Source organism: Ascaphus truei, chromosome 1 (assembly GCF_040206685.1).
Source record: "Ascaphus truei isolate aAscTru1 chromosome 1, aAscTru1.hap1, whole genome shotgun sequence".
In the NCBI taxonomy this organism is placed as follows: domain Eukaryota; kingdom Metazoa; phylum Chordata; class Amphibia; order Anura; family Ascaphidae; genus Ascaphus; species Ascaphus truei.
The window spans coordinates 125,092,529-125,109,307 of record NC_134483.1 but is presented as its reverse complement, the minus strand read 5'-3'; the positions used below and the strand labels follow the sequence as shown (position 1 = coordinate 125,109,307).

General features: G+C 38.1%; 1 protein-coding gene across 2 annotated transcripts in view; it reads left to right on the top strand.

Moving 5' to 3' along the window:
* RAD23B (RAD23 nucleotide excision repair protein B) overlaps nucleotides 1-13,764 on the top strand; it is a 34,326-nt gene extending 20,562 nt beyond the window's left edge. For both annotated transcript variants that reach the window (XM_075594379.1, XM_075594389.1), the window contains exons 5-10: nucleotides 112-167; nucleotides 3,393-3,520; nucleotides 5,653-5,791; nucleotides 6,844-6,971; nucleotides 8,686-8,901; nucleotides 12,272-13,764. In XM_075594379.1, the coding sequence (XP_075450494.1) occupies nucleotides 112-167; nucleotides 3,393-3,520; nucleotides 5,653-5,791; nucleotides 6,844-6,971; nucleotides 8,686-8,901; nucleotides 12,272-12,385 (781 nt within the window). In that variant the 3' untranslated portion in view covers nucleotides 12,386-13,764. The remainder of the gene's footprint in view (nucleotides 1-111; nucleotides 168-3,392; nucleotides 3,521-5,652; nucleotides 5,792-6,843; nucleotides 6,972-8,685; nucleotides 8,902-12,271) is intronic.
* Nucleotides 13,765-16,779: the final 3,015 nt, after the last annotated feature.

The following is a 16,779-nucleotide window of genomic DNA, read 5'->3' as shown; positions in this document are numbered from 1 at the left end:
TTTTCCTGTTGGCTTTATAACGGTGGGACTACTCTGTGTGGCTAGTTAATCTGCTCAAACAGGCCATTCTGCTTATGAAATATTGTTATTTTTTTTTTTTCTTTGCTGTAGTTTACCCATTGATTCCACTCGACCATCTCTCTTTGAAGATGCCACAAGCGCACTTGGTAAGTAAAACACAGCATCTCTGTAGATATGAAATTTACTAGACTCTCATCCACGGGTGCTCATACCTCGGTGTCCGGTTTACATTGAGATTAAGTTGGGCAAATAACGTGTCTCCGATGGCATTAAGAAAGTGACCAGCAAGGAGTGGTCTTTGGTGTACTTTGAACAAACAGTCTGTTCATTGCCTGGCTATTGCTGCAGCTGTTGTCTCACTGTTTGTCTTTCTGGGCCTGTAGTTGAATACAACTTTGTGGTTAATACACACATGTGGGGGCTACCTGTGTATTACACAAGGTATGTCAAGGGGAAGTAATCTCAGTGTAGAGGGTGGGGTGTGTGTTTGAAACAATATCCAGCCATGTGGTGATGTTGGGCTATCGCAATGTACCCAACATGGGTTAAAGCGGCAATACTACAGTACTTTCCAACTTTTTATTTTATTATTTTTATATGTGGCAATGTATAATTCTGCATTCTTGCCTAAGATGGCAATCGTTTGGTGCTCCTGTTATAAATCTGTATAAATCTTGATTGTGTGCCTAACATAATGGCTGCTGCAGTATATCCTTATTACTACGGTAACATTATCTATTGTTTTACATCTCAAACTGCTAGGAATATTTGCAACAAATTATCCCAAACAGGAAAGTGTTGAATGATCTTGCACTTATGGGGAGGTGGGTTAAAACCTGCTAAAGAAATCATGGATGCTTAAAATTCATTAAAAATCGCATTAATGGAGTAGAATAATAATTTAAAAAAAAGTCACTATCTAATACTACAGAACTGATTTATTAAAAAAAACATAGGATTTCACATGTCTTGCTGCTTTAATGGCTCCTTAGAAACATAGCCCTAAGGTTTATGATCTTTTGCCCAGGGATCTTTCATATTTATATTTAAAAATAAATTCATTTAGATTTTCTAAATTGTTTTGGTTGTTGGGTTTGGAGTTTAATTATTCGATGGGATTCAGTAATATGTTTTGAAATGGTAAACTCTGTCCTGATGATATCCTTATTGAAACGTAGGTTAAAAGTGCATTCCCACGTACTTGGTCCTGTTTTATTTATTTTTATAGAGTTTACAGACATTCTTTTTTTATGTGATCACTTACTCTGTTGTGAAACGCATTATATTTTTTATTTCTATTTTTGGGGAAAGGGGATGGAGAAATCGTCGCCAAAATCATAAATACAGTAATCACACAGGTTTATCCCTTTATAAACTTGTCAATGTAGGGGTGGCACATTTAGAGTAGGTAGAATTACCATCTATTGACTGTCTGCTAAAATTCACTGTGTTTCTATCTAGATATATCTATATCTTTATCTCGCGCCATCCAGGTACATAGCGCTTCACAGTAGTAATGCACGTGACATAATAATATAACATAGTGGGAATAAGCATTTCAGAGATGAAAGTAATAGGAAATGGAGTCCCTGCTGCGAAGAGCTTACAATCTGAGTTCATGATCTCTGCATCTCCGGGATCTCTAGCAGCATGGTTTGCACATGACCTACAATCACACCCTTGTTGTTTTTATTTAGCATTTGTGTTTTCACACAAGGCATTGAGCCCTGGTTAGAAATATTACTATAAAGGAGATCTATGCTTTATCTTCATCCTTACAACCATGCTCCTCCTTTACCTAAGATCTGTGTACCCAAATTGAATCAATAGAGGTATATCCAGTGCATCCTTTATTACGCACTCATTATTGGGTGCATTGACCCCTTTAGTGCCTTATAGGCGTACATCCTAAAAAGTGCCACCTAGAGACCCTTCTGCCGTACGCTGTATGTCATGGTCTTGTCCTTTGGTTTTATGGGGCTGTTCCCGATCTGATTGCGAACTGTACTGAAGGGGGAGCAATCACGTGATCCGTCAGTGTCGGCGGGTCAGTGGTCACTGACGTGTCCTCGACCCTCTGGCACTGAAGGGGGATAAAGGTGGTGTAACCCCTCATTTGAGCAACGTTAACCTTCGGCAGTGACATGTTTAAAGGGTTAAATCTGGATGATTCGTGCCTAGTTATTCACGCAGTTCCTGAAAGCTATATTTGTAATAACGGAAGAAATTTATAAACAAGCAGTCAACATTTCACCGAATTGTGTATTTGTGCGAGTAAGCGCTTACATGAGTTGAAATGGACGCCTACGTGATCAGGATGAAGGTGCTACAGATGACATTTGTTCTTTCTACTTTAATATCTACATTTTCCAAAGAACAGCAAGTATGAGCACGTTGGTGCCTGCGTCTATTAGATCAGGGGTGTGCAAACTTTTAAGTTTGCGTCCTCCCCTGTCTTCGCTCCCTCTTGCCTGCTCTCCTCCCCCCCCCCCCCCCCTTACCTGGTCTTGTGCTCCACGCTTCATGTGACGTGTTGCCATTTGATGCCGCGTTGTCATGGCGACGCGTCAGGGAAGAGCCTGCTTATCGCTCCTGGCTTTCACACAAAAATGAATCTTGCCAAATAGTGATGATGAAGAAAAGAAGGTAAACACACTTGAATGCAGCCAGCTATCAGCGGTCTGGAATAAAATAGACTTGATATTGTACGCCTCCTGGGCTTTCAGATTGTGAACATGTGAGGTACTAGATTGTATACACTATGTACCCATCAGTCTGATTGTCTGACACTCGGTGTTAACCCTTTCGCTGCTAGAGGACGGCAACACGGACGCAAAAGGATTATAATTCTCATCGGTCCTGTTCATAATGAGCAATATTAACCCCCTCACTGCTGCAGAGGCATCTGCGGTCGTAATATGTTGGGGGTATTCAAGTGAAAGCACTCTGATGTGGAATTGCATGTGTTTTTTAATGGCATTTTCCCTAAATATCCAGAAGCACAACAAAATACCAGAAAATGCACAGCATGTGCTGCCTTTGTTAGAGGCTCACGCCTAATTAAGTGCAGCAGTTCCAAGTTGGGCCAGGGCTTATCGGTTCATCAATTTACAACAGTTGCCAATACAAAAGGCCCTAAACAAACATCCCCCCCCCAATGGTGAAGTACTGTGAAATATTTATTCATGATTGAGAGCGTAATGGTAAAACAAATTTGCGCCCCCCCAAAAATATTTTTTTATTTTTTGACCTGAGCACCATTTCACGTATTAGGAAAACGTTGTACAAGGGTGACATAAAAAAAAAGTAGTCATAATATTCAAATTGTGCATGTTTGCTATTTTAAACCATGTGTCTGCTTTCCTTTTCAGTGACCGGTCAGTCATACGAGAATATGGTAACTGAGATTATGTCAATGGGTTATGAGCGAGAGCAAGTCATTGCAGCCCTGCGAGCTAGTTTCAACAACCCTGATAGGGCAGTGGAATACCTCCTGATGGTAAGATCTACTCACTTGTGTTTTTAATACCTGTGCTTCCAGTAAGGGCTGCAACTCTGAGCAATTAAAATAAGCGGTTTAGAGGAACCACCAGTAATTGCATACAACTTCACTCAAATATCTCATGGCAGTAAAAAGAAAACAAATATTTGTATCTGTGAAACTTTTTTTTTTCAAGTGATGAATCCCACTAGGCCCATTTTTAGCAGGGCATGCAATAACAGCCAAGCCATCTGTTAATGGCAAAGCACTTTTAGGAGGGGTTTCATGTAGCTCCTATAATGGGTAATGGAGCTTGATCAGCGTTGACTGCCGTATAGTTGAATAGCAGGTAACACCGATCAAGCACTAATACCGGTTATCAGTGCTTCATGAAACCCCACCTCCCTCTCTGCGGTTAATTCTATATAGTCTGAAGCGGACAAAAATCCTCATTGGTTTTAATGAGTAATTTTGACAAGCCACATTCTAAACATACTTTGTACTAAGTAGAATGAGTCCCTCCGGCCCCTACTGTCCAAAGTCTATTCCTGCCGACAAGTTATGTTTACGACCTCTGCCGGAATGCTGGGCACCATACTAACTTGCATTGCACTGCTTAATTCTGTCAGCATTAGCAGAGCAACGTGATCAAACTCCCAGGGGAGGCTAAAGTAGTGATTAATATATCCATGTTTCTGGTCACCTGTAAAATTCCCTCACTACGCCTCTGTGTTAGGTGTGTTGAGAGCAGGTCTTTTACTGTACAGTACTGGGTTCTTCTGCTCTGGGAGGGGTTGGAAAAAAGACAGCAGACACCAGAAAGGCAGAGATATATTTTCTGTGAGATGTGAGGGGAAGTCCGTATAAACTTGTCTTCAAGTTTCTTTTTTGATCTGACGGCTTCCCAACTCATGCCACAGAAAAATGAAAAGGCAAAACAGGCGCACAAAAAAGGCTTCAAAGATGGCGACAAAGATTAGTGGTGAAAGTTATAAAGAAAATTGTATTATTATTTTTAAATATATTTATTATTATTAAATATATATATTATTATTATTATTATTTTTCATTATACCTGATATTGTTGCTTGAAAAAAAACAAGTATTTTTAAATAGGCTTGACATTTATTTGGAACTACTGTTTATAAGGTAATCAAATGCTTTGAAAAGTTTTCATAATCCTCTAAACTAGGGGTGGCCCACCTGTGGCATTTGGAATGGGCCCATGTGATGGAGCAAAAATGAAAAACTCTTTTAAGGAACAATACAAAATCCTTAAAATGAAAAAACATGATGGGAAACTTAAGAATATTAACATAGATTTTGAAAATTAACACAATTTTAACTAACAATTTAAAACAAAATGAAATTAAAATAAAATGGAAGTGATTCCCCATATTTGATTTGTGAGCAGGTGGTTTTTTTTATTTTTACACTAATGAACTTGGTTATAAATAAGTACAGCTCGGTACTGACAGACGCTCGTGTGGGCGCCGTCTGCTTCTTTTATCCACCTCGAAGATCAATATTGGGAAACTGTTACCTGTAATGCAAGTTCAGAAATCACATTGAGGCATTTTACATTCAGATAGATTTTTTTTTTTGTATTATTAGGATTTCAAGTTTTTTTTTTTTTCCCCTCTTCTCAATATAAAATGTTTGTAATCTTTTTGTTATCCTGTTTACTCTTGGCATTATTTAGTTTACGTATAGCTTATTCTTTTAACCCGATGCAGGGGGCAGTAGGACAGGGGCCCACCGTAAAAATGTGCCATTTTTTGGCATGCCTGAAAAAGGTTGGCCACCCCTACTGTAAATTATTTTTCAGTAAAACTATTTTTCAGCCTTGTAAGAGAAACAAATGGAAATTGTCCTGTACATTTTGTGTGTTTGTAATGGAGACAATCGGTGGTACCAGTTATAATATAAAAAAAAGTGACCGTGTAAAAATAAAAACATTCTATTTTCACAGATATTGTAACTTTAATCTTGTAATATCAGCTTTACTTAAGTGATTGACATGTTTAGCAGAGTAGCGCCTTGGTTTGAAGAAAGGTTGTACTTAAAGTAGCATTCTCTTCAAAAGAATTCTTCTCAGATTTCAGTGTTGGCTTTTCAGTTTCGTGTCTAATTTCTGCACACTACTTTAGGGCATCCCAGGTGATCGAGAAGGACAGGCAGTTGCTGAACCTCCCGAGGAAGTCACCAGCGCTCCTATTCAACCTCTGCCAGCGGCTGCAGGTGCAGCAGCAACAATTACTACTACCACTACTACACCTTCTACCGGAGGTAATCCCATTTCCAATCATTTACCCACATTCTGTTCGGCTACATCTGCTGTCAGATTCTAATGTTTATAAAAGTTTAACTGGACTAAATGACTGTAGTGTCTAGAAGTCTGATATATTTTTCCACTGTATTTATTATCTTGCAAAGACGAGGGTAGCTTTTTCCCTCCTTGATATTTATATTGCTAAGAAAACCAGCCCGTGCAAACTTGGCGATATCACATTAGAGGGAGTACTTGAAAGAAATCGACCAACTTTGGTGTCTGCTTTCAAACTAATTTTTTAAAAAAAATTAAAAATACTTGCGTAGCGGTATTTGTAGACAATGTTTCAATCACCTAGACTTGACTTTCTAAAGCCGTCACTGATGTTGATTAACTTTGGTTCTAGGAGGGACTGCACCTTTTTGTAACCAGTATGTACCATAGTATCTTCTCTGCTATGTACAGCACCACGTAGAGGCTTTGTATTGGCACCAGTAACTTGAAGGTGTAGTAACTTTGCCGTAGTGACTTTCTATACCATTTATGTAATGCAGGGAAGCGGAAAGTGGGGGGTGTGGTGTTCAGAGGCCCCCACACGCTTCCCGAAGGCTTTTAAATTAATGCCGGGGGAGCTGCAAGGCCTCTGTAAACTTCTCCTTACCTTGGTTCAGATGCTCCTGGTGACACGTCTGCATGGCAACGCAGCGTCAAATAACGCCGCGGGATCATGTTAACATGACGACGTCAGAACCAAGGTGGGCGGGGGGGGGTGAGGCGAGGGGGACAGAAGGCGGGGGGGGGGTGTGCAGGGAAAGAGGATGTAATGTATCCTTCCCTCTGAGCATTACCATATCTATTAACACCATTGGGGATTTCTGTTGAGGTAGCATAGTTATTTGTTTTTTCTTTAACATGTTTAATTCCAAGTGTAGACTATTTAAGCTGGAACCACACAAACTGAAGCAGCAAGGTTGGAATAACTGGGTCATTGCCAATTATGTTTTTCACCCTCGCTTATGTGATGTGTAAAATATGCCCATTTTTATTTACACGTTTATTTTATTTCCAGGAAATCCCCTTGATTTCTTGCAGAATCAGCCTCAATTTCAGCAGATGAGGCAAATAATTCAGCAGAATCCTTCCTTGCTGCCGGCACTTCTACAACAGATAGGGCGTGAGAATCCCTCCCTTCTGCAGGTAATGATTTCCTCATTGACCTTCAGATGTGCTTGGGTGTTCTCAACACCTTGCGCATGGTGTGTTATCGAATGCCTCAAGGTTTATGTGCGTGATGTAGTTTAACTTTTGCTCCTTTTTTGTTTCAAACCCTTGGGACAAAGTAAGCATTTGGAAATCGGATCACCCTTTGCTTCAGCAACAGCTATTTGGCTGCTGAACAGGCTAATCATCTAATGGAATCCCCAATATTTACCTTATTTCAATTATAATGAGTAACATCTCATCATAGGCTGTCTTGTAATTGTAGACCTTGTGAAAGCGTGCACTATAGATTATCATGTAATTTCGCAAGTGGAAGGCGTGATACATCTATTGTCAAATGTTATGTAATAAAAAATAGCTTTCTGCTCATGTTGGAAACATAATTAAACGAAATACACAAACTATTTTTTTTATTGCCATCTATGGTATGTTAGGAAGACCATTAAAATTCTGTTAGCCTCTTTTCAATGCCTTACAAAGTATGCTTTCCCCTTCCCGTTTCAAATGTGTTTTTAAGGGGGGTGTCAGTAATTTTGAACATATATAATATATAGGTAAAAATAACGTCTGCTACATCTATGTGATACTGGCTGTCAAACAGAAATATGCACACACCTATATTAGCAACATTTTCATTTTTCTAAGTTCTCAGTATATAGATATGTGCATATACAGGCATACCCCGCATTAACGTACGCAATGGGACCGGAGCATGTATGTAAAGCGAAAATGTACTTAAAGTGTAGCACTACCTTTTCCCAATTATCGATGCATGTACTGTACTGCAATCGTCATATACGTGCATAACTGATGTAAATAACGCATTTGTAACAGGCTCTATAGTCTCCCCGCATGCGCACAGCTTCAGTACAGGTAGGGAGCCGGTATTGCTGTTCAGGACGTGATGACACTCGCATGCGCGAGCTGCCGTTTGCCTATTGGGCGATATGTACTTACTCGCGAGTGTACTTAAAGTGAGTGTACTTAAAGCGGGGTATGCCTGTATATATAGATGCACATGTAAATATACATATAGATATATATATATATATTTCCAAAGACGGATATCTATTTATGTTTTTGTTTCTTCAAACAGTGATGTCACTGTTGGTCTGTCACTACATTTTCTATAATTCAATATTTAAAAATTGAAACATTTGTATAAATATTAATTTGTGATGTAATTTGTCATGCAGTGACATCATCAATAAACGAAATGTGTCCTAGGCTACATTTTCCTGCGTTTGCTCGTTTTCTCACCCATAACTTTCTTTTAGTGAAGTCTTTGTAGTGAATTTCCTTTCCTAATTATTATTTTTTTTACATACTTTTTTCTTAATTCTTATTATAGTCCTCGCTCAGAATATGTAAACATAATAATTCTATTTAATACATTTTCACATTCATTGATGTTTCATATATGACCGTTTGTTATAAACCATAAATTTAAATAAGCTTTCCGACCTAAATTTCTTGCAAACGGTGTATCTGCATTGTCACAGGTGCAGACGTGTACCAAATCTGGCAGAAATCCATCCAACTTTCTCGTGGGTGTGGTGTCAGCCATGAGAAATGTAGTACACAATGTTCTGATATTTTATTTGTTTATTTTTGTGCCCAGTTAAAACCCATTCAAAATGGAATTTTGTTTATTTCAATGTTTGCTTTTCTTGTCCCCAATACTCCACAGCAAATTAGCCAACACCAGGAACAGTTTATTCAGATGTTAAATGATCCAGTCCCAGAGTCGGGTGGTCAGGGAGGAGGCGGACGAGGCAGCGGAGGTGGTGGTGGTGTAGGTGGTGTAGGAGGAGGATTAGCAGCAGGCGTAGCAGCAGCTGAGGCTGGAAGTGGTCATATGAACTACATTCAAGTAACACCTCAGGAAAAAGAAGCTATAGAGAGGGTAAGTGCATTCTTCTCATTCCAGAGGATTTTGTTCCAAGTTACGCGACGATGCTCTGCATTCATTTGTGCCTTCAATTTAAAACTGTTCGAATAAATTGTTTATCTTCTTAGTTATACAGTTGTGAAGGTGATTTAAACAAAAAAATTTTTTTTTTAATTTAGGTTTTTTTTTTTTAAAGGTAGGTTTGTGATCAAGCACTAATCTGAGGTTATCACAGTGAAGGATATTATCATAGGCTCCAGTCTTTTGCAATAGCAATCGACTACACTATATTCCTACGGAACTGTTATTAGCACTTTATTCTGAGCTCCCATCATATCCTACTTAGCGCTAATTATTATCATTTGTACTTTATGCGGACTCCTGAAGGTATTAGCCTTCAATATACAGTCTTATTTCATTATATAGCCAGTGGCTAAATCTCCCTGATATCAAACAAGGATTCTTTAGCACTTGGTTCTATTTAGCATGTGAGATGAAATGTATTTATTTATTTATAAAATATTTTACCAGGAAGTAATACATTGAGAGTTACCTCTCGTTTTCAAGTATGTCCTGGGCACAGAGTAAAACAAAATAATACATGGTTACAAATACAGTTACATAAATGAACAAGGTATACATTATATACAAGACATTGCATGCACAGTTAAAGAAAATATATATTATGAGCGTATGAAACAGTTACAGACCAGATTAAAGTGTGAGACAGCCTTAGATTTGAAAGAACTTAAGCTGGTGGTGGATATGAGAGTCTCTGGTAGGTTGTTCCAGTTTTGGGGTGCACGGAAGGAGAAGGAGGAACGTCCGGATACTTTGTTGAGTCTTGGGTCACCTTGTGCCAATAGGGAAAGGTGAATCAGCGGGCACTACAATGCAGGAAAAAGCTGCAGAGGCTGGACTGTGCTGGAAAATGTTTCTTTATTCAGGCATGGATAAAAACAAGAGGAGGGGAGACATACCCCCGCGCCTCTAACGCGTTTCACCCACAGATTGGGCTTTCTCAAAGAGGATGGCATTACTCGTGCGTGAGCTACTGAAATACCGGAAGAAAACCGGACGTGACGTCACTCAGCCAATAGGATGCAAGTATGCCACAAATGGCATGATGGGAACCTGCATTCATGGCCGGTGTGCGTCAGCACGGAATACACAGGCTTCAGTGTCATGCGCAATGGAGACTAATAGGTTAAAAACAAATAATATTCAGTTTGCAATCGAGTGTAAACGTAATTACAGATGATTTTGGTTAGTCTATAACCGCAAGTCCCAAACATAAAATGGCATATATGCGATAATATATACATCAAGATGTTCACTAGGTGATTTACTTCAGTAACTGCGGATAGCAAACATGTAATTACAATAATATATTAAAAACAAGTAAAGTCAAGGGTTATTTGTAAATATTTCCAATACATTAATATCGTGAATTCTTAACTTCCATATATAAAGTACATATTTCAAAAGTGTAATGTAATCATATTTGTATTCTAATTAAAGATAATAATGACAATAGCGCCAGTACAACTTATTTTCTGTATTGATGCAATCATGTCCATGAATTCCAAATGCTTCTTTCATGAAGCAATAATCCGTTTATACTCCAAAAAAACTTTTTTGGAGTATAAACGGATTATTGCTTCATGAAAGAAGCATTTGGAATTCATGGACATGATTGCATCAATATAGAAAATAAGTTGTACTGGCGCTATTGTCATTATTATCTTTAATTAGAATACAAATATGATTACATTACACTTTTGAAATATGTACTTTATATATGGAAGTTAAGAATTCACGATATTAATGTATTGGAAATATTTACAAATAACCCTTGACTTTACTTGTTTTTAATATATTATTGTAATTACATGTTTGCTATCCGCAGTTACTGAAGTAAATCACCTAGTGAACATCTTGATGTATATATTATCGCATATATGCCATTTTATGTTTGGGACTTGCGGTTATAGACTAACCAAAATCATCTGTAATTACGTTTACACTCGATTGCAAACTGAATATTATTTGTTTTTAACCTATTAGTCTCCATTGCGCATGACACTGAAGCCTGTGTATTCCGTGCTGACGCACACCGGCCATGAATGCAGGTTCCCATCATGCCATTTGTGGCATACTTGCATCCTATTGGCTGAGTGACGTCACGTCCGGTTTTCTTCCGGTATTTCAGTAGCTCACGCACGAGTAATGCCATCCTCTTTGAGAAAGCCCAATCTGTGGGTGAAACGCGTTAGAGGCGCGGGGGTATGTCTCCCCTCCTCTTGTTTTTATCCATGCCTGAATAAAGAAACATTTTCCAGCACAGTCCAGCCTCTGCAGCTTTTTCCTGCATTGTAGTGCCCGCTGATTCACCTTTCCCTATTGGCACAAGGTGATTTTGTCTCGTCTACTCAGCAAAGGAAGCACACAGACCCGGTCACACATAAGGACACATGTGAGTACTTTACCATTTAATTGGGAGCTTCCCCAGGTTCACTGGTTTATTTCATTGCAGGACATTTACGAGAGGTCTGGGAGGGTCCTAGGACTACCCCCAGACAACTCTTTGTCCTGCTAGACCGTGTTCCATCTAGGAGTTAAAGCCTAAAGCTCCAAACATGTACTAAAGAGATTATGTGACCTGGTTGCAGTGACTCATTTTTCTTGAGTGGGTATAAATGCTCTGCAGCACTAGTTAATTGGGGGACCCCACCTCAATATTTTTTCCTATTTAGCATGTGGATCTTTTGTGCTCACCTGTACACCCACATCTAGGACCGCTATTTATACCATAGTGTACTATGCTGTTCTCCCCTAACCTACAACAGGTTTATTGTCATTTCTCTGCGCTATAGAGGTTTTATCTATATTTTCCTTGTGATATTAATCAAATGTATTTATTTTACTCTCCGTGGAGGTTGAGTGCATCATATAGAAATTCTTCTCTCGTGTTCCAAATATTATTTCCCTGATGGCATCCCTCCAGTACGTTAATTATATAGAGCTGAGCAGGGACCACTTTTTGTGTTTGCAATATATTTGTCTGTCGATTGATTTGTTATTGAACTTGCTGCACTGTCAAAAGTTCAGGGGGGTGGGGGTGGAGAGGGGGGAAACAGCTGTTTTCTGATATTTGCTGGTCTGTCATCTGAGAGATTGGTATCCTACATTTTAAAAGCTTTCAAACCGTTCTAAATGAAATATTTTGAATGCCACTTACTGTAGGAAAGTGTTTTCACTTGAATGTCCTATGCTAATTTGGACTTGGCTACAACTGCCCATAGAGCAGCAGTTCAGCTTACTAGGTTGCAGAATTAGTAAGAACATGATGCAAACGGTCTTTTTTTCCCTTTTTGTTCTTCAGCTAAAAGCATTAGGATTCCCTGAAGGACTCGTGATACAAGCCTATTTCGCTTGCGAGAAGAATGAAAATCTGGCTGCCAACTTCCTCCTACAGCAAAACTTTGATGATGATTGAAAAGAAAAGACTGTATTTTTTTATCTCACTTCACACCAGTGCATTACACTAACTTTGCTCACTGGATTTACTGGGATGATTTGGGCTCATATCCACAATATTTGGTGTATGGTAGTAAAGGGGTGGGTGGGGGAAATATTGCAAAAACTAGGACATGGATAAATGAAGCATAAATCTGCTTTAATGAGCAGTTACAGCAGTCAGCGTGTATTATAACAAAAAATTAAAAAAATGTAAAAAAAAACGTACAACCAAAATACAGCTTCAGCAGGCATTTATTCCATACTATACACCATATGTTAACTTCTCTAGGTCTCACCGTTTACCTTATTAGTGTACTTAGATCCAGAAATTTAGTGTAATGCCCTGCTTCCTATTTTTCTTTTGACATAAACATTGGTATTGGAAATAGCCTTTGCTACCTAGGATACACAGTGTATTTCATGGTAATACTGGATTATGACCTTGTAAACTCTTTAGGGCTTGAAGGAAGCTTGTAAGATTTAACCGCCAAAATAAAGATAGGTTATTATTTGCTGCTTCAGCAAGAAAAGACAACAATCTATGTATGAAATTAGTGCACAGAGAACATTTTTTACATAGTAAAATGCTGTGAACGTAAAGTAAGAAGCTCTATCCTTCCAATAAAACAAAAAATAAATAATCATTACTGATATTTAAGAAAACCCTGATCATTGAGTGTGAAGTGCCCACTATCTGTTATGATTTAGAAAGCTGTATGCACACGGGAGATATTTTTTTTTTTTTTTTTTTCTGGCAGTTTAGGGGATTGGACATGATTAGCTTTCTAATTACTGATTACTTCAATGTTACATTGCAGTAAAGGTTTTAAAACAACTGTTGCATGTTTTGGTTTTGATGAATCCCACTTGGTGTGTTAAGTAACATTTATTCCGTGATTATTTCTTTTCCATGTCAGCTGAGAATGTGCAACCTCCTCTCCGTCTAGCATTAGCACATAAAAACTATTAGTCTCCTAAAAGTCACATTCATATAGTATTTGTAAAACAGCCCATCATAAATACAAGATGAGAATTAAAAGAAAAATATACATTTATTTTGTAAGCAGGGTTTTTTTTGCACAGTAATATTTGTATCATACCCATTGCAAAATCTCAATTCTCAATTTAGTGATAGTCCTGCTTTGATGAAGCTGGCATGACTGGACATGAGGTTACCACATCCTCTGTTCTTTTCAGAGAGGGCATGTTGGAGATATAATGGAATTGTAATAATTGTATGTGTATGTACTGCTTATACATTGGCAAAATGGACAGATGAACAATCAGCAGAAGAAGAAAAAAAATACTTAACCCAAAAAAGTTATGCACAACATTAAAAGTTCTCCTTGTATAGTGTATGCTTACATTCATTTGTTGGGCTTTTTCTGGTGCCTGTGTGTTTTTGTATGGTGCTAGCAGTATCTGAGGCGATCTGTGTGCCAAGATCACTTGTTCCATTTTTAAATAACTATCCCAATAGTAATACAGCTTGATGCTTTCCAATACCTAACTCTTTTTTTAGCTTAATTTATTCTTATTGCACTTGGGTCGTGTGGAGGCTTTTGCTAAAGAGAATGAGTTGGTGTCCCTGAGTATGAAATTTTGGTAATGTAAGTTGGGATATCCTTTGTCTAAACTTTTTAAATCTTTTAGTGTGTACATACATACACCTAAATATACATACACCCGCACTCTGTTTGGATGCAGCAGTATCAGTCGTCCCATTAATATGAGATTCTTGATCATCGTAAAACATGCCGAGTGGGACAGAAACACAGAATTACCCTCTTTCTCTCCGCCCCAATCAATGTATTTTATCAGTGCTCCACTTCTCTGTTTCTCACTTTAACATTTAGGTTTAGTTAGATCCAGTAATTGACTTTGAAGCCTTGCTTCCTACAGTATTTACCTTTTTAACATCAATTTGAATGTATTATAATTTTTTTTTTAAAAATCTGCTACTGGGAAGGAAGTAATGGCACATACGACATCAAGGATAGCTGCAATACTGTTACTATCCAGCCAAACATGCATTCCCCTGAGAGGATTTAAATGTTCTGGCGTGCTATTCAAATGATACCTCATCTAATATTAAGAATTTATGGTGAGCAGTCTTGGTGATTACTGAATCACATGGGAGCGTGTGAAGCTTTTTTGTTTTTGAAGTGTTTTAGTTAACTTTTCCCAAGATCACATTGGGGTTGGCTTTACGTATTGTAGAGGAGTCCCAACACTTCAGAGGCGGTTAGCTAACCAGATTTCTATTGCAGGCAGCTTGAGCGGGATAGTCAAATAAAAAAAAGTACAATGTATTTTCTTTTCAGCCCTATTGAAAAATTTAAACTTTGTATGCGTGTTATTCTGGGCCTTGAAATAAGTTTCTCATAGCTTTTATATCCAAGTATGTCTATTGCCCTAAATTATGTTTAAACCTCCCGCTTCCCATCTATGGGTACCATGTATGTCTGGGCTCTTGGCAAGGGGGGGCTTGCAGGGAAGAGAGCTGGGGATACTGCAGAGCTGCTTGAAGGGGGGGTGGAGAAAGTACCCAGGGGTGCCAAAGCAGAAGTTGGCAATGCTATTAAATTGGTTGTTCCCCCAAACAGCAGGGATTTGAGTACTTGTTTAGAATGTTTTAAAGGTATGTTCAATCAGTTTAAAATAGGACAGTTGAGTGAGAAAAAAACAGTTGGGAGAACTGATTAAGGGATTGAAAGAGAATTAACGTATTAGACATCCGGAGTGGAAATTGAATTAAAGATGGTAACATGAAAAAAATTGTGCAAGAACAATTTGAGAGCGACCGTGTAGCGTGTGAGAGGGAAAGGCTTGGAGAAAGTGAGCTTGGCAATAAGGAATAGAGATTCTAATATAAATGAGAATATTAGAGGTGAATGTAGTGGATATTCGTAGAGCTAGAAAGATTGGAAATTTTGCTAGAAGTATAAATATTTTAACGGTACACTGTTAGGAAGTTTATTGGGTAAAGTGATAAAGGTACAATCCCATATTCGAACAGTTTAATTTATATGGGGGTGTGTTTATTGTTACACCCCCGCCCGACCCCCTTAACAGGGTTGCATATCAGAGAGCCAATACAGGGGAGCTGAAACTTGGGCTGTATACTGTAAGCACTTACTGAATACCCCCTAACATCACACAAGGAAGTAGCCAGAGGAAATCAAACCCCTTCCAATTGTAAAAATACTTGTACAGTAGGTAGCAGATTTAGGTAAAAAAAATAATGCATCAATTATCCACATGAGCCCACTGAAACGTGCCTATAAGGGGGGGGAACATACAGGTAGATAGGCGTATACATGCATTTATTTACATCATAATGTAACAAGTGTGTGTAGTATAGATAAGATCAATAGACAGCTACTGAGATAATGGATATTTATATCAGGTTTATAAATTGGTAGGGTCCCCATATTCTAGTTTTCATACACAGTACAGTAATTTAGCTAGCAAATGCATGCAACAAAGATTAATGTTCTGTAGTATGATGCTGGGAGAGCCTGGCAATTAATATTCAGAAAATGTGACACCCTCAAACATTTAATATTAACCTATTAAAGGAAAGCCTCTATAAATATTACACCGTATGTTATATTTAAGGGCACCCAGTCTTATTTTTTATTTGCTCTTTACAAAGCTGATCGATAGGACAGCTTTCTCCCTGTGATCACTTATTCGTTTACAAAAGTGACAGCATGTTGGAGTATAATATATCCTGATCGTTTCTCACGATAGTATTTCAAGTTGTGTAAGCTAAGGATTTTAAAAAGTAATTTCTAAAATATGTTGTTGCAAATATGTTGTCTTTATTTATATAGTGCCATTAATGTACATAGTACTTCACAGTAGTAATACACGTGACAATCATATAAATAACAAATATGCAAATAACAGATCATGGGAATAAGTGCTTCAGACATAAAAATAACATTTTGGAAGAGGAGTCCCTGCTCTGAAGAGCTTACAATCTAATTGGTAGGTATGAAGAACGTATAAAGACAGTAGGGGGCATTCTGGTAAGTGCGTCTACAGTGGGAAAAGCTTTATGTATCGTGTATAGTATTAGCCACGGTGCTACTCGTATGCTTTAAGCAAGTGTGTCTTGATATAAAAGCAAGTGGTGACTTAGAATGTAGTGTAAAAATGGTACCACAGAGCACACTGCGAAAGAATGCCCATAGATCTGACGATTTTAGATTTTTGTGGACATCGATTCTAGCATGTGAAGTTTGAAGGGCTGGTATTGTATAGTAAACTTAGTTTGTGAAACAGTAAAACCAAGAGAGAGAAAAATTGGAAACTGATTAGTCTCTTCAATGCAACCTTATATTCATATAAAACAATGAATTA